A 22,140-nucleotide genomic window follows, 5' to 3' on the forward strand; every position below is an offset into this window, starting at 1 on the left:
CATAACCTCCTCCCCAAGACACGGGCGCGCGTGCCCACACACACAACCACAGACACACATTCTAAGGGGGGATAGAGAGAGTGACAGAAACAGACGATGAGACAGAGAACGCGCGACAGAAAGGTCACAGGGAGAGAGACAAAGAGAAAGAAGAGAGAAGAGAGAAAGATAGAAAACACAGGGAGAAAGAGAGGGAGCGAGGTAGAGAGACAGAGCGAGACAGAGAAACACAGAGACAGAATAAAACAGTGAAATCACACTATGCTCTGCACCAGAGCTAACGGCACTGTCGCAGCGTCAATTCCAGAACCTCGGTCAACAGTTCGACCCTACTCACACGTCATCAAGACTCTGGTGCTCCTCGCCGCTCTCAATCCCCTACATTCTCCGTTCTCCTCCCGTGGCCCCATAAAACTTCCACAGGCTTTCCAGAGTGCTTGGCTTCCCACCACAAATAAAAACCAAGTTTACTTTCCCAGAATCCCCAGCAAAGCTCCTCTCATTGGCTCCAAGTGTGATATGCCCTCCCCCGCGAAGTTACGGTTGCCAAGGGAAGGGGGTATTGGTTAGCCACTGAGGGTACAGGTGAAACTAGGATTCTGACTACAACCCACCACACCTGTTGGGTTATGCCCTCCAACATCCTAATTTCTTGTGTGGGGAAACGGAGGCAGCAAGATCTAGGTAGTTCTGAGTGGGGCTGAACTGGCACTTAGGATACCCCCAGCCATGACTTCCTGTGCCCGGGACAGGGCTGATAACTGAGTCAGGGTTGAGGTGAGGGCTGCCCAAGGAGACTAGAAAACCTGTTTCAGCTGCCTGGGGAGGGGTCGGGTCATTCGTAAAAACCTCTCCAGGTGATCCTGGTGTACAGTCCACTCGGGGATGCTGAGGCCTGGACGCTCGCACAGCCCTCAGACCCACCTTGGCCTCCATTTCCCAGTTTACCCCCGGCACCTGGTTCTCCTGAAGATAATCCTACAGCAGAGAAGTGGGAACAGCAGCCTGTCTTCCGGGGTGGGGGTCTCTGGGGCTGGGCCTACACAAGAGACCGCTAAGTTCTTTCTAACCTGCTCCTTTCAGTACCCACCCCTTCCCAAGCTGCTGGTCTTGGCCCAGAAAAGATTAGAGGACTCTCAAGTGAAGAGACGTGGAGTTTATTCCAATGACTGACAGTGACCGCTGGAGGGCTCCTAGCTCCCACTCGGAGACAGAGGAATTAAGATGACCTCGGGAGCACGCCATCCTCTCAGCCCACAGCCCACAGTTCAGTGATGCTTGCCCAGCTCCCGAGGAAGGATCAAGTGGAACATTTGAGAGCGCTGTGGGCCTGGGGTCTCAGGCGCCCCTGCACACAGCCCATCCTGGACCGAAGGTGTAGGGAGACCTGGGGTTCAGCCACATGCAGCCTCAGCCGCCTGCCCACACTGTGGGGATCCCTCGGCCTTGCTGGCCAGGCTGTAGTAATAGTTGCGCATGCGTTGTTCCACGGTCTGGAAGTCAGGGCGGTCCTCCCAGCTGTAGGGGTGGGGAAACCAAAACCCAACGTGAGCGGGAGGGCAGGAAGGTATTAAGGGGTAGGGAGTTGGGGGTAGACTTTCCGGGCTCAGAGGAGCAGGGGGACTGTTGGGTGAGGTCTTCTTGGTGTGAGAGCAACGGCGTTCTGGGGCGTCCACCCCAAAACAAATAGAGCTGCTGGCTTACAGAACACAGCTTGTCATATAGTATTGAGAGCTGTCCAGGAGGGTACAGAAACAGCAAAGTGAAGGTCAGAGTGGAAATTACTGCCCACAGGGAACAGGAATACTGGGTGCAGCCATGTTGGGTTTGTGAGCCAGGCACGAGCTTACATGGAGGCAGATATGTGACTTGGGATGGAGGTAGTCTCACGGTGAACAAGCTTGACCAATGAGGAGCTGTTCGTGGTACTGGGGTGGGGTTTGATAGGCGCTAGCCTCTGCCTTGGGAGTAGTGGGCGCTTGCTGAGGGAGCCTGCGTTACCATGAGTTGAAATAGGATGAATGGACCCATCCCGGTCAGCAGCACTGTTTCAAAGTCAGTGCCGTGTCGTTTCGTAAAATATCGCATGCTGGGTTGTCAGGATTCATAATCACAATAAGGCGATGCCTGTGTGGGTGTCACCTGTCATCTGCTCCGGGTAGGGCTGAGTGATGGGGATTGAGTGTGCTAAGTATGTGGGTCCTGCACAGGTGGCTTCCCTGAGAGGTGGGGCGCTGGGCGTTTCTTGTACAGGCTGAGGATTAAGTGCTGGAAACTCGTGCTGGGCGTGGGACACTAAAGCATGCTGGGTGACAGTGTGACTATGGTGGTCTAGCGCTGTCAGATCTGAGTGCTGGTCATGGCAGGGCCCATGGCTGCATTGCATGGCCTGTGTCCCGGGGAGCTAAGCATGGATGGGGATGGATTAAAGGTAGAACACGGAAAGGCTGACACGCGGGAGCGGATCTTTGAGTGGAACACTAGATAGAGCTAGGTGACCCCGATGGGGCATGAGGACTTCTTCTCCAGCCCCAGGACTGAATGACCAGACCCCCTCCCACCCGGAACTCACTTGTAGGTCCAGCAGTCGCTCATAAGTGAGTACATTTCGGGTGGACACTCTGGCGGGCATTCCATCCTCTTCCCCTGCTTGATGAAGTCCAGGACCTCGGGGCCCTTCATTTTCTGCTCAGGCCAGGGACAAAGGCATGTGTGAGGAACCAAGGTCCCACACTGGTCCCTCTCCCCCGTCCACCATGGCCGAGTTCTGCCCAGCCTACTTTGTAGGGCTTCTGGCCGTAGGAGAAGGCCTCCCACATGGTGACCCCATAGCTCCAGACGTCGCTGCGGCTGGAGAACTTTCGGAAGTTGATACATTCTGGTGCGTACCACTTCAGAGGCCACTTCCCAGCGGAACGGGCCTAAGAAGGGGAGGTGCTGCTAGGACAGGACCCCGGGACCCCCCCGGCCCACCAGCCACCTCCGCCTAGACACCCCTGGGTGGCACTAACCGTGTAATAGCTGTCATCAGCACCTAGTGCCTTGGACAGGCCAAAGTCACTGATCTTGGCATAGTGCCGATTGACCAGTAGAACATTCCGGGCTGCCAGGTCACGGTGCACGAAGTTCTTCTCTTCCAGATACTTCATGCCCATGGCTACCTGGTGCAGCAGTTCAGCCACATTGCTGACGGGGATCTCCTCCCTGGGTAGAGGGCAAGATGGGGTCAGTCCTTCTTCCCATGAGCCATAGGTATAGCACAGAAAAACTGGACAACAGCCAGGGGCCTGGTATCTAGAAAGTTCTTGTTGGCAGTAACAGATGCTCCATAAGCATCTGATGTACATAGGAGCTCTGGGCACAGACCTGCTATCACCACCATGGTGCACATGGGGAAACAGAGCCAGAAGCACATGCGTGCACGCGCGAGCGCGCGCGCGCGCACACACACACGCACTGCCCTCCCAGCTCCACCCCCCCCACCCTGCGAGCAGCCGACCCCCCCACTCCGGCTCACTTCTTTCCAAGCAGGAACTTGTGAAGGGGCCCACCGCCGGCCATCTCCATGACCAACATGAGTGCCTCCGCCTGGCACACGCCAATGAGCCGCACGATGTAGGGGTTGTCGAGCTGGTGCATAATCTCGGCCTCTCGCATCATCTCGTCCTTGTCGGCCTTCTCCGTACTGTGCTTCAACACCTTGATGGCCACATCGATCTGCTTCCTGTCCAGGGGCACAGCCACACATGCAGCGCGGGTGTGAACTGGGCAGGCACCCGCTGCCACCCGCCTCTCTCATCCCCCGAGTTCCGTAGCGCACCCTCTGGCGCACTCCCCAAGATGCCTGGGACAACCTCAGCCTAAAACACCTCCCCAGGGAATACCTACATGTATGGCATGGCCTGTCAACACAGGGAACAGAGATGCCCCCTCTGCTAGAACTTCAACTCGGCCAAGCCCTTCCTAGCATAAGCCAGTGTCTCCCTCTCAGGGGTCCCCAGGCTTTCCACATAACCGTCCAGCATGTCACACCCCACCCCAGCAGGAGTCTGCTTCTCAGACAAGATACCCCAGTTCCCACTGCTCCTGATTCTAATGCCCCCACCATGGTAGAAGCGGTCGGTCATACTTGCGCATCCGGTAGACTCCCTGGCGCACTGAGCCAAAGTTGCCACAGCCAAGTTCAATATCAGCCACAAGGAGGTTCTCGCGCTTCAGGAAGAGCTTCTTGTTCTTGAGCTCCTCGGGGTCACTGTAGGGACTCTCATAGACGCTTGTGTCCATGGGCATCGGCCGCGGCTTGTCTGGGGACGCTGCAAGAGCTAGGCATACAGTCATGTGCACCCAGGTCAGAAAAGGAAAAGGGGGAGGGGACGTAGAGACCACGGGAGGCTCGGTCACACCAGACACATGGCCATAGGCCATGATTTACCCACATCCAAGTGCCTGCATGCACCAGGATGTACAGACGTACAGACAACTGGCATGTTGGGTTTGGGCATGACTGTGCACGGGACAGACCCCCGCCAATGGCTCTGACCGTGTTGTCTCTTGCTAAGCCCCACAGCCCAGCCAGGGTCCCTGCTTCCAGTTGGGCATGAGCTGACCCACACCTCCACCTCTGCCAGCTTACCTGGTTCAGGGGTATATCCATCGGAGTTCAGGGTGTCAACTCGTCTCTGAGGCTAAAAGTCACAGGGTCAGCTGCAGTCAGCCAGACTGGTGATTCTTAGGGACCCACGCCTGCTGAGGACACCCCAGGGACCAGCCCCTCCATAGCCATCTTTCCTGACCTAGCATCCCTGAAGTCATCCACCCAATGCTCCGAGGGACCACTGGCTCACCTGAGTGAATGTGGACGGGTGGGCTGGGAGGGTGGGGGCAGCAGCAGCTGTGGGGGAGAGAAAAGACAGTGAGTATGGGAAGCCGTCTCCTGCATGCTAGTCCGCCTCCAGCCTCCGCCTCACCTCCAGCGCTGGCGCTGCTGTTGGGGCAGACCTCCTTCAAGCGATAAATAAGCCCGTCCGCCTTCAGCTTCAGGTACTCCACCAGCTGCGAAAATGGGTGTCAGGGGGGGCCTTCTCAACCCCCAGGGGCCGGGCACCCCACCACAGGGTGCTCCTTGGAGCATGGCTGGCCTACCTGCCAGAGAGTGTCAAACTTGGTACCCTCAGGGATGCAGAACTTTCCCGCCTTGTCCTGGCTGATGAGATAGTGGTACACGGTTTTCCCATAGATCAGGGACAGTGCGTATGTACCCTGCTCCTTCCGGGGCCTCAGCCTGAAGGGGGAGGAAGGGTGTCACCCCATAGCAATGGGGGGCCTCCTGTGCCTCAGTTCCCTCTACTGACATACATGCTATGGGCTCCACACTCAGAACCTCACAAAGCAGCAGCAGAGATTGGGAAAGCCACGGATGGGTGCCACTAAACTTCAGCATCTTTAAGGTGACTATGGGAGAGAGGGGCAGAGACCAATGGTAAGTGTACAGGAAACATGAGGTAATGCAAAGGCAGACTGGAATCCCTTTGTAGGGGAACACTGATGGCCCACAGCAGATATGGAGCCAGGGGCGTGGGTCTCTCATACACAGGAGCCATGGTGTTGTGATACTTGCTACCTACTGGGAGACAGTCGTCCTCAGGGGTACCTAATCATCAGGGGTATATTCAGCTGTGTACTTTGCTAACCATGGAAAGAACACAGGGACCCATAATCCTTGGGTCTATACACATACGTATACACAATGCCCATCATACCTGCACACACAGACACACACAGACACACACACACACACACACACACACGAAACCCCATGGCAAAGTCATTCAACACCTCAAACAACACAGCCTCATTGAAGGAATACTTGCCTACCCGTGCATGGCACTCAGCCACTGTGGTGGTTTGAATGAACATGGCCCCCATAGGCTCATACATTTAAATGCCCAGTCCCTAGATGATGGAACTACTTGGGAAGGATTAGGAAGTGTGGCCTTGTTGGGAGAGGTGTGTCACTGTAAAATGGAGGAACTATGCCAAGTCAGAAGTTCTTCATTTGGTCGCTGCATCCAACATACCATTCCACACCCAGACTTCTCATGTCTCCTTCCATGGTCTAGCCTGGTGAGTACCCCAGAGCACCCAATCCTCACTTTCCCACAACCTGCCAGTGGTGTGGGAGGTTCTTCTGTCTATGTGTGGCTTTTATTGTTTAATGAATAAAGAACTGCTTTGAGCCTATGGCAGGGAGGAACAGAACTAGGTGGGGAAAGCTAGGCTGTATGCTGGGAGAAAGAAGGGCAGAGTCAGAGAGACGTCATAGAGCCGCAGTGAGAGTTAGACATGCCGAAACTTTGCCAATAAGCCACTGCCACATAGCAATAAACAGATTAATGAAGATGGGTTAAATTAATATAAGAGTTAACCAATGAGAAGCTAGAGCTAATGGGCCAAGCAGTGATTTAATTAATACAGTTTCTGTGATTATTTTGGGTCTAAGCTAGCTGGGGAGCCAGGAACCAACAAGCAGGCTCCCTTCAACATGCCAGATCTAGTCTGGGTCCCACAACTAGTGCCCCACCCTAGTCTGGCCACCTGTGCCTGCACAGCAGCCATGCCCTAGGCCTTCACAAGGACCTGCCCTATCTGCAAGCACCCACCAGTTGCTTCTAAGCCACCTTCACCACCCACTAAGTACCCAGATTTTCTATGTCCTCCTCCAGGGTCCAGCCTCATGAGTACCCTGACCTTCCTTCATCCATACCTTTGCCCTCCTCCAGGGTCTAACCTAGTGAGTACCCTGGTCTCCCCACCCATACCTTTGCTGTTATCCACTAGATTTAGCCTGGCTCCCCCAGGCAGCACACATCCTTGTTCGGCCTTCACTACAGAGGAGCTCCACGATTGGCCCAGGATTGTCCCTACCCATCCCCCAAACCACAAGACTCTTCAATCATAGCCAGCCTTTCCACTCAAACAGATCTTCCCCCACACTCCAGGCTTGGGACAGGAAGCACGTCCTGTACACCGGCCCAGTCCTCTCTGTCAGTCTGACTTCATCCATCCAAACCGTTTCCAACCTCTAGACCCAACCCTCCCCACACCTTCTCTTCCCCGCACCTGCAACCTGCTCTGTCTGTAACAAATTCCAAGCAAAGAAAGTCCATGTGTCCAGATTTCATCACAAAAATACCAATATGAAAGATCAAGGCAGTATCTCCCCTCCAGGACCCACCAGTCCTGCAGAAATGTTTGCCAATGACAATGACCCAAATCAAAGGTTCTCAATCTGTGGGTCGTGACCCCTTCAGGGGGTAGAACAACCCTTTACAGGGGTTGCCTAAGACCATTGGAAAACACAGATATGTCCATTAAGATTCATAACAATAGCAAAATTTACAGCTACGAAGTAGAAGTGAAAATACTTTTGTGATTGGGGCAGGGGGCCACCACAATATGAGAAACTGTATGAAAGGGTCACATTATGGGGCTGGAGAGATGGCTCAGAGGTTAAGAGCACTGACTGCTCTTCCAAAGGTCCTGAGTTCAATTCCCAGCAACCACATGGTGGCTCACAATCATCTGTAATGGGGTCTGGTGCCCTCTTCTGGCCTGCAGATATACACACAGACAGAATATTGTATATATAATAAATAAATAAATATTTTTTTTTAAAAAAGAAAGGGTCACATTAGGAAGGTTGGGAACTATTGACCCAGATGAACTCCAGGACACAGAATTCAGTCCATCATAAACCTCCTCTGAGAACTCAGGGAATTTAAAGAAGACACGAAGAACAAACAACTCGAGGAAATGAAGGAGGAAGAACTCAAGGAGAATGATCGTCTGAGTGATGCCCAAGAAAACGCAGGCACAAGACTGATGGAAATGATGGTGATGACCCAGGACTTGAGAATGGAATCTGATCAGGAGAGAAAGACATGGACAAGAACTCAAGACAGCAAGAAACCTCAAAGGAAAGCCTCACAAGTAGAATGGATCACCCAGAAGACGACTATCAAGTCTCGAAGATAAAATAGAGGATGTACACTAAATCAGTGAGGAACATGAAAAAAAATAAAATGGAAAATTTGGGACACCATGGAGGGGGGGAAGGCTCTAGAATTATAGACATAGATGAGGTAGAAAAATCCCAAGTCAATGGCATAGAGCAGATTGTCAACAGATCATAGAAGAGAACTTCTCCAAACTAAGGAAAGACACACGGAGAGATAAAAGAAACACAAAAGGGGCTGGAGAGATGGCTCAGAGGTTAAGAGCATTGCCTGCTCTTCCAAAGGTCCTGAGTTCAATTCCCAGCAACCACATGGTGGCTAACAGCCATCTGTAATGAGGTCTGGTGCCCTCTTCTGGCCTGCAGGCATACACACAGACAGAATATTGTATACATAATAAATTAAAAAAAAAGAAAGAAAGAAACACACAAAAACACTCAGAACACCAAATAGACAAAACCAGAAAAGAAAGTCCCCATGGCATATCCTAGTTAAAATGCTAAGCACACACAACAAAAAAATGTGTAGTGAAATCTGCAAGAGGAAAAACACAAGTCACATATGAAAGAAAATCCATCAGAATAAGAGCTGATTTCCCAATGAAACCTTTGAAAGCCCTGAGCACAGTGAAGAAAGAAAGAAATAGCCCTCCACTTACAGTCTAACTCTGTCCAGTGGAACAAAATATCAAAATATTTAAAGTACAAGATCTTTGCTATTTTTTAAATTATGCATATGAGAGGTGGGTGTGTGCTTGTGAGTGCAAAAGCCTGTGGGAGCCAGAGGTGCTGGGCCCCCCTGGAGCTGCAGTTACAGGTGACTATAAACCACCCCCCAGTGGGACCAGGAACCAAACTCAGGTCCGCTGGGAGAGCAGTACAGGCTCTTAACTGCTGGGCCATCTCTCCAGCCCTGCAAACACACTCTTTTTTTCTTTTTTTTAATCCACCAACAGCAGAGTCCTGGAGAGAACAGCATCTCTGGGGAGACCTACAGATCTCAGTGTGTGGTGAAAACCAAAAACCAGTTCCTTTAAGGGGGTCCTGGGAAAGGAGCGTTCCCTGGGGGAGGAGGCAGAGCCATGGTCCAACCTGGCAGGGCTGAGGAACCCGTGAGAAGGGAGGCCCTGGGAATTGTCCCCCAAAGGCTTCTTGAGGTGAGCACTGGGCTTCCTAGAGTCATTGAGAGAGGCAACCACCAACTATCTCCACATCTGGATGCCTGAGTGACTTTGGCTGACATCTGAATAACATCCATGCACAAAAATCTTACACCCAAGCAAGAGCACTGCACCTGGCAGGGTTTCCAGACACCCAGCAGAGTTCTTAAAAGCTCTTCAGAGGGCCTTCAGCCTTAACAAACCCATGGACAGCCACATGACCTAGCTGGTCAGACACACAGACATAAAGGCACACAGGATCAAGAGCTGATCTTGATGGTCTTGTTCACGCCACTGCTTTGCATGTATTAACTCATGTGATCCTTTACACAGGTCCCAGGCAGGTACCACTACAGGACAAGCTGAGGTGGTTGAGGAAGCTGCTTCAGCATCTCCCCCGCCCCCCCCCCCCAGCCTCGACTTCTCTCAGGGTGAAGCCAGGGCCACACCCTCACTAATTACTTCAGGCACACTGGCCTCAGAGATTCTCTCTCCAACATGCCAAGTCAATTCCTGCTTCAGGTCCTTTGCACCTGCCACCGGGTTTGTTAGGAGCACCCTGCACCCCAAAACATCTTCTCTATGTTGTTTGGTTTGGCTTTTCTGGTGTGGGAGTTGAACCCAGATCCTCTTGTATGCTAAGCAAAGGCTCCACCATGAGCTCCCTCCAACCCTTCTTCTGAAGCTCTCCTTTCCCCTTCTCACAATCAGAAGCTGTCTTCTCAATAAGCCTCCTTCAGCCGCTTCACCTAGCTCTGGAGCCCCTTCCCACACAGCGTTCACCACCATCTGACAAGGGTTCTGTCAAGTTCCTGTCCTCTAGGGACAGTCACCCCTGTCTAGTCATGTCATTGCCTGTCCCACAGCCAAACAGATGGCAAAAGTTGGGCTCAACACAAACGCACCAACTTTGGAGTCCTTCCAGTTCACTGCGAGGACGTTAGCATCTCAAAGGACCTCTATGCCTGTGCGCACAGCCACGGTCACCCACCAGGCCCATGTGCACACTCAGGTCTGCCCACCTGGCCCCTAGGAGCTCAGTCAACAAGCTCCCCGCCCTCATCACCTGGACCCCCGTGCCTCACATACAGGAACTTGCCGTCTGTCTGCGGGCCAGAATAGAGTTTGCGTTCGGCCTCCTCGCGAGTTAGGCTGCTGTGGTACCAGGGCATCCGCTCATGGGCTGTGGTGGCAATGAGCTTCTCCACCTGTGGGGCCTGGCTGATGATGGCCTGTTCCAGTGCATCACCCTGAGAAGGAGCAGAGAGGGGCGTTGTGGACGTGGCCAAGTGGACAGCCACTGGACCCTGCTTGCAGGGTCTTGACTCTCCAGAACCCACCCTACTGAGGCACAACTAGGGTTCATCTGCAAGCTGGAGAGGAGGTCTCCCTCCTAATCTAACCAGGGAGGCACTGTAGCCAGGCCTCACCTCCTAGCCCGGCGGAGTTCATCAGCTTCAAGATTCTACACAATTTCTCGCTCAGGTATAGCATGTGCTTTGTCCCTGTCCGCCATCTTTCTGTAGGGTACAGGCCCGCCCCTCATAATCCTCTCCAGCCATAAGGCCCCGCCCATGTCCCGGCCCCGCCCATGTCCCGGCCCCGCCCATCTGACCACGCCCTCACCTCCAGTTTCCAGGTCTGGCGCACGTAGTCGCGCACCATGGCATCGCGCAGGCAGTCGAAGACCCCAGGCTGCGGCTCCAGGCCTGGCGGCCTGTTGCATGGTTTACGTAGGTTGCAGGGCAGCCCGTCGGGGTCTTGCGAGTAGAACTGGCAGAGCTCGGCTGGGCCGCAGTGCGCCTTCCCGCCCGCGATGGCGTAGGTGCCGTTGAGTTGGCGCTCGATGGGAAAGTGGTGGAAGCGCACGTCGTGCACCAGCGACAGCACGTAGCCCCCCAGCGAGCGCAGGCACTGGCGCAACAGGAACAGTCCGTCAGCCATGCCTGCCAGCTTCAGGTGCTCCTCGGCCTCGGCGCGCGAGATGCTGCCATAGAAGAAGGGCAGGTGCGCCGCGGGGTCGGGCATCGCAGGGGCCCTGTGGGTGCAGAAGGCGTGGTGTGACCGTCAGGGCCTGCAGACCGCCCCAAACCCTGGCATTCAGGGCCAGAGAGAGCCCACGAAGATAGATACCTATGGTGTGTAGCCAGAGGCGCCTCATCTTTGCAACTGAGTCAGTTCCAGGGAGAAGGGGCTGTGTCCTGGGCACCCACCCGAGTTTGACTTTTCAGAAACTTGCACACAGAACATTCAGATACCCTAAACCGTCTCTTCATTTTCCCGAACAAGTGTTGTTGTTTTTGTGTGTGCGTTTCAAGCTTTATACTAAGGATATTATATATAAAATGTTGTCATTTCCCTGCCCTCTCGAAAGCCACACAAGTCGAGGAGGCAACCATCAGTAGTGTGATAGGAATGACCATTACCATTGCAGATCGAGGTCAGGATTTTTAAGAGTGAAGTTAGCGAGAAAAGAGCTAAAATGGCCACCTTCTTCGAGCCCAGAGCAGAAGGGTGAAGGGCAGCTACCTCCTCAAAAACCATGGGCGGAGAGAGTCAGGCAGAGCAAGGCTAGCAAGCAGCTCATCCGAGATCCTGGCCCCAGCCTTCCCCACTTCACAGCGGTGCCCTCTGCCTCTATAATTCCCCTTGCCCTGCCCCTCGGCCATGCTGAACCAGTGTTAGAAAGCATGAATTAATCTGAATATCCATCCATAGAGAGGTGGTTAAGAGTCGGGATTTAACTCTAATGTTATTTCTGATGCAGCCATTTTAAAAAATGGGGTGTGTGGTTGGGGGAGAAAAGAAAGAAGTGGGAGGAGATAAAAGGAGGGAGGGGAACGCTGGCATGGTGGCTCCTGTCTGTAGTGCCAGCATTTGGGGGATTGGGGCAGGAGGATCACATGAATTCAAAGTCAGCCTGGGATGGTTGGATGGATGGATGGATAGACAGACAGACCGATAAATGATAGATGATAGATAGATAAATAGATAGATAGATAGATAGATAGATAGATAGAATCTGATAGGCAAATAATTTACAGTTAAATTTAAATTTAATTTACCCTGAGGTGCCTGGAGTGATGCTAGTATCCTGTGTTTTGTTAGGGTTGGGGTACACCGGTGTTTGAATTAATCAAAACTCAGTGTGCACTTAAGATTCAGGCATTTGCTCCCCCAGGGAGAACCACGCAGTACTGAGCCCCAGTGCAGATCTGCATGCAGAATGTTCAGGCTGTAATGGGCGCTATGACTACAGTGTTGGAAACCATCTACAGTACAGACAACTGATGGAGAGAGCTGGGTAAGAAGGTTGTCAACTCTTGTTAGGCACAGTCGTCCTAGAAAAATATCTGCAAACACTGAATTAGTGATGACTGAAGAGCAAATACAGGCTTAGGTTCCCTGGCCACGTGACCAATATGTAACTACTGGGGAGGGGAGATGAGGTGGGGTTTCATATAGCCCAGGTTGACCTTGAGCTCACTATATTGCTGAGACCGATGAATTCTTGCCTCCATGTTCAATGAACTGGGATAATAAACCTGTGCCAACATAGCAGGCTTAAAGGTACAGCCTAGGCTGACTTTGAACTCATGATCCTCCTGCTTCATCTTCATGTAGCAGGTTCCCATCACAGCTGTGTGTGTGCACACGTGTTTCAAATCCCTTATTGAATACGCATTGTTGGGCTAGAGCCAGACCTCTTTGGCAAAGCATCTGCCTGGCATGGGAAGGCCCAAGAAATGTGCCACCCCACAAAAACAAGAAGCAGAGCCCATACTGCTCATGCGCGGTGGTGATGTGATTAGCAGTGACTCAATATTCTTTCCGTTCTGTGTATATCTGCAAATCGTGGGAAAACACCATATTATTTTGAGGATTGCAAAGTTTAGCCAGTAGGTGAATTCTCAAATATGGAATCTGTGAATAATGAGGGCCAAGCTGTATGATAAGTGGAGTAAATGTAACCTGTAGAATCCAGGAGGCGACTAGGAGAGGACGACTCGGTCTTTCCATTCTCTGTTTTGTTTTTATGCAATGCTGGGGGAAAATGTTAGTTCATCATAACATTTACTTGTTATCTACTAAGCTGACCCAGGAAGGACTCCTGGGCATAAACTGATAAGGAAGGGGCCCTGTGCTTCTTATACAAACAAAGGCAGGGGATAGGAGGATAGTCTTGGTAGCTGAGGAAGGCTGCATCTGCCCTGAGTATCCAGGGATGGGCAAGGATGGAGGTGGAAGCTGAGGAAGATACTTGGATGATACTGAGAACGATGAGGCCAAAGCCTCGGTCTGGGCAGCTGGGCACATGCCAGCCGTCACGGAGGGCCAGGTTGGAGCCACTGCCGTCTCCACCTCTCAGACTTCCACCCACCTCTCGTCCAGGCTGGTGTCCTGTTCCGCCCTGGCTACTCCACCATCGACACCACTATCAACAGGGTGTGTGGTACTAGGCAATCACCTAAAACCCCTGCTCCCCCATGCCAGGTCCTCTGAGTGATGGGTATCCTGTCCCGTCCCTCCTGTTTGGTCTCACATCTCGCTGGTCCTTACAATCTCCCCGGCTTAACCCCTTTGGCCCTGAGACTTCCGGTTTGTGTCCCCTCTCTCTCCCTCCCTTTCCTTTTCCCAATTCCCCCCTCTCTCTCTTTCCCCAAATCTTGTCCCTTTACTTGGTCACCCTGTCAGTAGCTCACAGCTGGACACCCACCTCTCCCCCAGGCCAGATCTCTAGCCCAATGTTGGTTTGTGTTGCCATCACCTCCTTTGATCTCTACCAACTGTTTCTATTAATACGAACTGAGATGCAGATCTCACGCGCAGAGTGCCTGCGGTTAACTGCATCCCCACAGTCTGTTTCCACTTGAGCTGAGCTCTGGGGTCTGCGAGCTGCTCCTAGGAGATGCTTCACCGCAGCCTCTTTTGCTCGAGAACCGTCATTGGATTAAAACTCCTCGGCCCTCTACTCCAGCCGGGCTGGGTTGCTTGCTTCCCTCAGACTCACTTCCGGATGTTCATCCATGTAGAATTCTACTGAATGTGCCCTCCCTGGCCCCCTCCATCTCCCCAAACCCAGCTAGCCCCTCCTGGCCGACTCCTGATGCTGCTCCACCACAGAGTGCAGAGTTGCAGGATAAAGCAGTGGGGTGGGGGTGGGGCTTTTCTGCTGGGGGGGTGTCTGTAACAAGGCTGGTCTCTGAAGCAGGAAACTGTGGCAGGAAGCTGTCAGTCACGTGGTTTGAGCATCTCTGTCCCACATGGCCACAGATGCAGCCTGGGTAGTCAGAACTTGGTTATAGAAGATGATCTGGGGAAGGCTGGCTCTCAGTGTCTAGTCCAAGGCTACAAGTCAAACAAGACTGGTATCTAAGACCAAAGGTCAAAGTGGTTCAGAGACAGGAGTTTTCCCTGTTTCTACTTCACCTACCATCCCTCTACTAGTGACAGCCAATGTAACAATCGTGCCCTCCCTGCCAAAAGGCAGTTATGGGGGAGGGATGGGGAATCTCTGTGTCTGCATCCACCTCCCTGGCCTTTCTGGTCCATCCTCATTCTAGTCAAGCAACATGATGACCAAGGCTGCAGAGACACTGTAGCCAGAGATGCTGAGACCAGTGGAGGAAGACAGAGGCAGAAGATGAAGGGCTAGAAGCTAGAGGCTGGCACAGGTCTTTATGCAGTCTCCCATCTGCAGGCCAGGCCAGTGTGGCACAGCCCCACCCATGAGCCGGGTTCACCTGCAGCCTCCTAGTGTGAACCAAGACTTAGGACCAGTCCATCATCTCTGTCTGTTCTGAGCTGTGTCCGTCAAACCCACCAGGACCCTGGTCCAGCCTGGGCTGACCCAAGGGCCTTGTCAGGGGAAAGCAGATAGGGCTTGAGTTAAGAAGCCCACTATGGTCTTTGTTCTTTCCCATTCCAGGATTCTAGCCACATATTCTTGTGCCCTGAGACACAACAGTGGGGGACAGAGTAAGTGGACATAGCTGGACTGTGAGCCTGGTCACCAGGGCTGTCTTCCGCTCTACAAAGTGGACACTGTTGCCATCAATGACCCCTTCGTTAACCTCACTACATGGTCTACATGTTCCAGTGTGACTCTACACATGGTAAGTTCCACGGCACAGTCAAGGCTGCGGATGTGATGAAGGTCATCTTCATCTTCCAGAGGGCAAGCTCCCCAACATCAGACAGGATGATGCTGGCGCCGAGTATGTTGTGGGTTCTGCCGGTGTCTTCACCACCGTGGGTCATTATCTCCGCTCCTTAGGCTGAGGGCCGTTTATTTACAGTGGGTGTGAACCACAAGAGGTGTGATGACTCACTTGAGATAGTCAGCTGCACCACCAACTGCTCAGGTCCCTGGTCAATATCATCCATGACAACTCTGGTATTATTCAGGGACTCATGGCCACACTCCATGCTATCACCACCACCCAGAAGACTATGGCTGATCCCTCTGATAAACTGTGGCGTGAGGCCCTGAGGCTGCCCTGAGCATCTTCCCTGCATCCACGGGCTTTATGAAGGATGTAACTCATCCCAGCACTGGTGGGAAGCTTGCTGGTCTTCCACGTGCCTTCCCTCAATGTGTCTGTTGTAAATCTGACTGGCTATCTGGAGAAAGTTGCCAAATCCAGTAGCATCAAGTAGCTGGTGAGGTAGTCATCAGAGGGTCTCCTGAAAGGCATCCGGGGCTACCCTGGAGACCAGACTGTCTGCGACTACTTTAACAGAGACACACGTTCCTCTGCCTTTAACAGTGAGCTGCCATTGCCCTCAGTGACCACCTTGGCAAGCTCTCTCTCCTTCTCTTTCTCTCTTTCTCTCTCTCTCTCTCTCTCTCTCTCTCTCTCTCTCTCTCTCTCTTCAGGGGCAAGTTTCAAGACCAGGTTTCTTTGTGTAGCCTTGTTATCCTGGAACTTGCTCTGGAGACCAGGCTGGCCTTGAACTCAGAGATCCACCTGCTTCTGCACCACCACTTTATTTTCTTGAAACAAGTCCTTGGTGTATTCCAGGCTGACTTTGAACCTACGATCTTCCTACCTCTGCCCCCGCAAGTGCTCGGGTTACAGGCGTGCGTCATTATACTTGTCTCACGCACTTCCTCTCACTCTCTCCCCCACTCTCTCCCTCTGACCCCCAATCTCTACCCAGAGGCTCCCTGAAGCCCTGTTTGCTTAATTCCTAGGCCACCTTGAGCTCCCCACAATAGACACAGCACAGGTACTTGTCACTCGGTGACCCCAATTAGATGTAGTAAATATGCCACAGGCCCCTCCCTGGTTCTCCTGACTAGGGTAGATTTGAATCACAGGCTCTCGGATGGACTGAAGTAGAAAACCGAGCTGCCCGCTGCTCTTAGACTAGACCAGGGACGATGCTCAGAATTGTGGAGCATTGTCCACACTGACCCCAGGTGCCCAGCACAGCGCCTGGCTCCTTCCTGTGTTAGAACACCCACTCTGCCCTCTCTCCAGTCATGGGAGCACCTTAATCTACTTGCTCAAGTCCCGCGGTGGGGCCGTAGCAATCACAGTCCGAGCTTAGGGCCTCTGCACTGCCTATGCCCTCTTCCTCCCCTTCAGGTCTGTTCTCTGACCTCCCTCTAGCACAGCCTCCTCTCAGCTCTCCATCCCAAGCCCAGCTCAGTGTCCTTCATCACTGAATAGGGTACGCCACTAAATATGTACCAGTATGTTGACATCTTTATCTCCTGCGTGCTGCAAGTACAGAAAGTTTGCATTTTCAGTGGCCACGAACACCAGGGGCCAAGAAGGACAACAACCGACTGTGATGGACAGGGGCACCCCTTTAAGAGCCTGGCAGACATGAGGGTCACAGGAAGGTCTGGGAGTGGACGTGGGGGCTTCACCCACTAGCGCTAGCACACAGGGCAGAGTAGAGCTATCAGGGGCCTTAGGCTACTCACGCCCTTGCCCTGGCCACCTGCTTCAGCTTTTCAGTTGCTCTTCCTTGCTAGAGTCTCCGTGGTTCCCAGGTCCCCACCACCCTCCCCAGGCTGCATCAGGTACCTAGGAAGGGGAGCCCCTCCACCTCCCACATCCTAGCCCCGATGGCCACCATGGTCACATTTGACTGTCTGTGTCTGGGTGCTCAAGGCCCACCCATAGCAGCCAGTTTTCTACTATAGCTCCCACTCGCTGCCACACCGAGAACAAGGCCAGCCTTACAGGACCATGTGACATCCTCTAGGAGCTACTCCACTCACCCTGCTCCTTGGTACCATTGCTCCATGGGAACCATTACTCCCATCCCTCAGCTGGGGAAACTGAGGCTCAGAAAGGCTGATGTCATGCTCCCGTTCTGACCCACAGTCTCTCAGGTCCAGCAGAAATGGACACAGATGTCTCCAATGAACAACCATTCGGAACAGAATCCAGAGATGATCCAAGTCCCTGGGGTCTCCATATCCCCGAGGACCCTAACACTGCAGGTGAATTACTTGGACTGGTAAGGTCTAGAGAACTGGGCTACTGGGGGCCAGAGATGGGTCTCCAAAGCCGGCATCTGAGCATCTGTTAATTGATGAGACAAGGTACCTCCACCCCCTGCAGCCAGGTGAGTCCCCTAACCCCCGTCTGGGTTCTGGGGACTGTAAGCAAGGCGGTTTCTGTTCTCTGGTCTCGAGCTATAGGACAGTAAAAGGACACTGGAGACAGCCCTGTGGAGTCGAGGGACTGAGGAGGGAAGGGCTGTGCTGTGTGTAGCAGGGCATTGGACAGCATTCTTGGCATCTGTCCATTGCATGCCTGGATTGCCCAAGTCAGTATCAAAAGCATCTCCAGACAGTAGCAGCTGGCCCTAGAGACCGGGAATGTCAATTGTATCTAAATCAGAAACTCCCCTTCCTATCACTCTCAGATCTGAGCAGGGTGGTCGGTATGGAGAGGTCCAGATGCTGCAGTCCCCCTGGAACCTTCCAGAATCCATGGAGATCAGAGCCTGAGACCATCAAGAGCTAATGATAACAGATATCGCCATCAAATAACAACCAATTATACGGCCCCCACCATGTTCCTGACCACTGGTGTGTTCCCTTAATCCCCATGAGAACCTTGTAAAGGAGCCATAGGATACAGAAGCTGTGAAACACAGAGAGGTGGAGTGACTTGCCATCGGTCACACAGCAAGTAAGTAGCAGGCAGACCCAGACGGACCCAGGCCCCCTGGCCCTACAGTATGAACTTCAACCCCATCCAGGCTACTTGCCCACCTGGGTACCTGCCAGGGTGGCACAGACTGGTGAGCAATGAAAAGAATCTTTGGTTTGTCAGAGGAACTTCAGCAGGTAGCACTGAAGAGCCTCCATCCCAGGAGTTATAGACCCCAACTTTTCAGAAAGGCCTCAGTAAGCACCTACTGTGTGCTTGGCGGCCTAGCTACAAGCAATGAACATCCTGGTGACCTGTCCACCACACAGACCCCTGCTATTTCCAGCCGAGACATGCCTGCTGGGAGCAGCCTCTCACAAACAAGCCAAGTACTTCACAGGCAGCCACGTTTGTATCTGCTTTTAACACGCACACAAACCAAGGCTCAGAGTGGCCAAGAAACTTGCCAAAGACACACAGCTATCACGCAGAACTCGAACGCTTTGCTTCTGACTCTGCTACAATTAGAGCCCGACTCGAGTCCCTCACCAGAGCCGCTGGCTTTTTGTTGCTTCCTGGAACCAAAGAGCTGTCCCAGCAGGAGCCCAGAGACCCAGAAAGCATCTTTGCCCAAACACATGACGGTACTGGCACCCCACGGGTGACCTGCTTCCCCGGGGTGCCCATTAGCTCCATCTCCAGCCGGACACCACCCAGTTCAGTCCCTTAAATCCTGCTCATCCTTCTAGTGGCTTCCTGGCTCACAGTCACCACCTTGTCCTTGGCCACCGGCAGCAGGCCACCTTCAGGACTGGCTAACCACAGCTCAATCCCGGCTGCCTTACCACGATATGTGGTCAAAGCCAGGAGGCCACCTGTGGACCTGTCCCCACCGCTAGGGCCAACCAAAGTCCAGCCTCAGCCCCTGTGGTCCCCACACTCCTCACACAGAAGGTAAAGGATTGGCAGCCACCGGCTGGAGTCACTCACACTCCCTCCAGTCACCTTGGATGGTCACGGTGCCAAGGCATGGGACAGAGGCCAGAAGATGGTCACTTACCTGGACACCCCCGACAACACCACAGCTCACAGGGCACGGCGGGGCCTAGCCGGAAGGCCTGGTGTCCCCGTAGCTCTTTTTCTCACCGACAGGTTTCTCTGCAGCTCAACCTATTTCCTTGATGCGAAGACAGGAAAGAGAGCTGTGTTTGAAGTTGACGTCAAAGCAACAAAATGCTGTGTGCAAGGAAAATCACAGGCCACATGCCCCTGGCGGGGTAGAGCGCATTTCCGGGGCCATGCAGTGTCAGCCACAAGGGGTTGGGAACTGAAGAGGAAGGTGAGGATTGCAGCAGCCAAGACTCCTAGGCTCCCAGGTGCAGGCTGCTGCGCACAGTGAGGCCCGACCTGAGGGAGAGAGGAAGGGACCTGGAGTGCTGGGGGAGAGAGAGATTCTTTCTGGAAAGGAGTCCCTGAGTGCATCTGTCCCAGTCAGGGTTACCCCTACTGAGGTGAAATACCATGACCAAAGCAACTTGGGGAGGGAAAGGTTTATTCAGCTTACATTTCCGCAGTTCATCATTGAAGAAAGTTAGGACAGGAATTCAAACAGGGAGAGAATCTGGAGGCAGGAGCCGATGCAGAGGCCATGGAGGGTTTTGCTCACTGGCCTGCTCCACGTGGCTTGCTCAGCCTGCTTTCTTACAGAACCCAAGACCACCAGCCCAGGGGCAGCCCCACCCACAATGGGCTGGATGCTCCCTGCCACAAATCACTAATTAAGAAAACTGCCCTACAGACCTGCTACAGCCCAATCCATGGAGGCTTTCAATGAGGCTTCCTCCTCTCAGACGACTACAGTTTGTCTCAAATTGATAGAAATCTTGTCAACCCAGCACCCAGCTTTCCTCACCCAAGGGGATGCATGCTGAAGCTGGCCTTTGGTAGCTCCCTAGAGGAGCTATGTACTTACTCCACAGGCAGGCTAAAGCTGAGGGGGGACCCCACTCAGGCACTAAAGCTGGGGTTGGTGAGTCCACTGGAAGTCCAGAGTTAAGCTGATGTTCATCTAGAAAAACCCAAGATGGCAGGAATGTTCCAGACGTGCTCTGGGAAGAATTGGCCATGGAGTTGAGACATGCAGATAGGGGTTCCCCCACAGCACCCACACACTCCAGTTCAGCCCCACACGGGTCTCCTGTCTTAGCCACAGCTTCCTCCCTGTCCTCAGTTCTCTGATGCTTGCCTGGCCCTAGCATGGCATCCACCCACCCCCCAGGCCAGGAGCCACTACCCATATCTAGCCCATAGCAGTAGCCTGCAGTGCCCACTCCAGTGCCCGGAGGCCTCTGGGGAACTCTCTCCCCCTGCCACTTTCTTGCCACTCGGACAGACACTCAGGAAGGTGTTTGAAAGTCCATCCAGCTGGTTGACCTTAGGGATGACCTCTCCAGCAGACACGGGCAGTAGGCGGTGCTCCTGAGTGCTCCATCCCAGATCTCCCTTCTCCTGTAGCTCCTCACAGGGATCTGCTGTGATCAGTTTCCTAAGATCCCTCCCAGTTCAGGAGGAGCCTCCCCTGGCCAGGGTTCTTCTAGTTTACATTAAACCCTCTGGGCTTTCCCTTTTCCCACAGACTCATGAAGTCCAAGGGTGCGGGAGGTCTCTGTCTTCCACTGCTCTGTTCCCGCAGCCAGAGAACAGCCCGGAGACTGGAAAAAGAACTCCGCATCAAACTCACACAGAGCAGGAAAGAAGCGGCCCATGTTGCAGGTTCTTTTACAGTTCTATGTGCCTTAGAATCCATTTTCTGATGATGGCGGTAAAATAAAACAAGTCAAATAATAGACATAGTCGGCAGCTCACGCCACTAATCTTAGCATTCGGGAGGCAGAGGGAGAAGGAAGAACTTTCCCTAAGTTCAAGCCCAGCCTGAATTAGTGGACACCCCTGTCTTTAAAAACAAGAGAGGGCCAGGTGTGGTGACACACTCTAATCCCAGCATTTAGGAGACAGAGGCAGGTAGATCCCTGTGTGTTTGAGGCCAGCCTGATCTACACAGAGAGTTCCAGGACAGCCAAGGTTACACAATGAGATGCTTTTCTGGCGAACAACAAAATCCAGAAGGGGCATCAAGGTGGCACAGGGGGTAAAGGAGCCTGCTGCCAAGCCTGGCCTCCTGAGTTGGACCCCCATGAGCCATATGGTAGAAGGAGAGGAGTCATCTCCTGTGAGTTGCTATCTGACCCCCACACATATACCATGGCATGCACTCACATGTACATATGCGTACGTACATGCATAATTTTAAAAAGCAGTTAAAGCAAAGCAGAATGCAGGCAAGATGGCTCAGTGAGTAAAGATGCTGGCAGGCTGAACCTGGCGACTTGAACTCCATCCCTGGAACCCACATAAGGGTGGAGGAGGAGAACCAACAATCAGGCCATGGCTCAATGCCCCCCAACACATCTTGCATGTACATACACATACACACACACACACACACACACACACCACTAAACACACTAAGCAAATAACAGAGTGAGAGAATATGAATGATAGAAAAAAATAAAAGTAGCATAGCCAGGTAGGATTGTCCCCGTGGCTCACACACTGATGGACACAGGACACAGGAGGATGAAACTGTGCAAATTATCTGGAGGAACAGGGCGGCCTCCTGGGCAGCTGGGAACTGCACAGGTTGCCTGAGTGGCAGTGGCCTGGGGCTCCCTGGCTGGATGTGAACTCCAGGCCTCTGCAAGCCACAAGCCTCGCATCTGTCTCCATGCCCCTTCCTGTCCCAGAGACCTGTGACTGGAAACTGTGTGGTGGCAGTTGCTGCTTT

At 53.1% G+C, this 22,140-nt stretch overlaps 1 protein-coding gene and 1 pseudogene across 2 annotated transcripts; one reads left to right on the forward strand and one right to left on the reverse strand.

The window, feature by feature from the left end:
* Positions 1-1,161: 1,161 nt before the first annotated feature.
* Positions 1,162-19,464, reverse strand: LOC121450851 (tyrosine-protein kinase ZAP-70). 2 transcript variants are annotated; one of them, XM_041656190.1, is made up of 13 exons: positions 19,357-19,464; positions 10,801-11,212; positions 10,264-10,424; positions 5,143-5,281; positions 4,968-5,052; positions 4,845-4,891; positions 4,634-4,685; positions 4,130-4,322; positions 3,518-3,724; positions 3,012-3,204; positions 2,781-2,921; positions 2,573-2,685; positions 1,162-1,518 (listed from the first exon to the last, which is right to left on the reverse strand). In XM_041656190.1, exons 2-13 carry the CDS (start codon positions 11,200-11,202, stop codon positions 1,395-1,397), a joined length of 1,857 nt encoding a protein of 618 aa, XP_041512124.1. In that variant the 5' UTR covers positions 11,203-11,212; positions 19,357-19,464; the 3' UTR covers positions 1,162-1,394. The 2 variants fall into 2 exon arrangements, with proteins under 2 accessions (XP_041512124.1, XP_041512125.1); XM_041656191.1 differs by lacking the exons at positions 4,968-5,052; positions 5,143-5,281; positions 10,264-10,424; positions 10,801-11,212; positions 19,357-19,464 and having other exon boundaries at positions 4,634-4,743; positions 4,845-4,863.
* Positions 13,490-15,834, forward strand: LOC121450685 (annotated as a pseudogene).
* Positions 19,465-22,140: the final 2,676 nt, after the last annotated feature.

Source organism: Microtus oregoni, unplaced genomic scaffold (assembly GCF_018167655.1).
Source record: "Microtus oregoni isolate MIOR12 unplaced genomic scaffold, Mior012 000007F_ref0000211, whole genome shotgun sequence".
Taxonomy (NCBI): Eukaryota; Metazoa; Chordata; class Mammalia; order Rodentia; family Cricetidae; genus Microtus; species Microtus oregoni.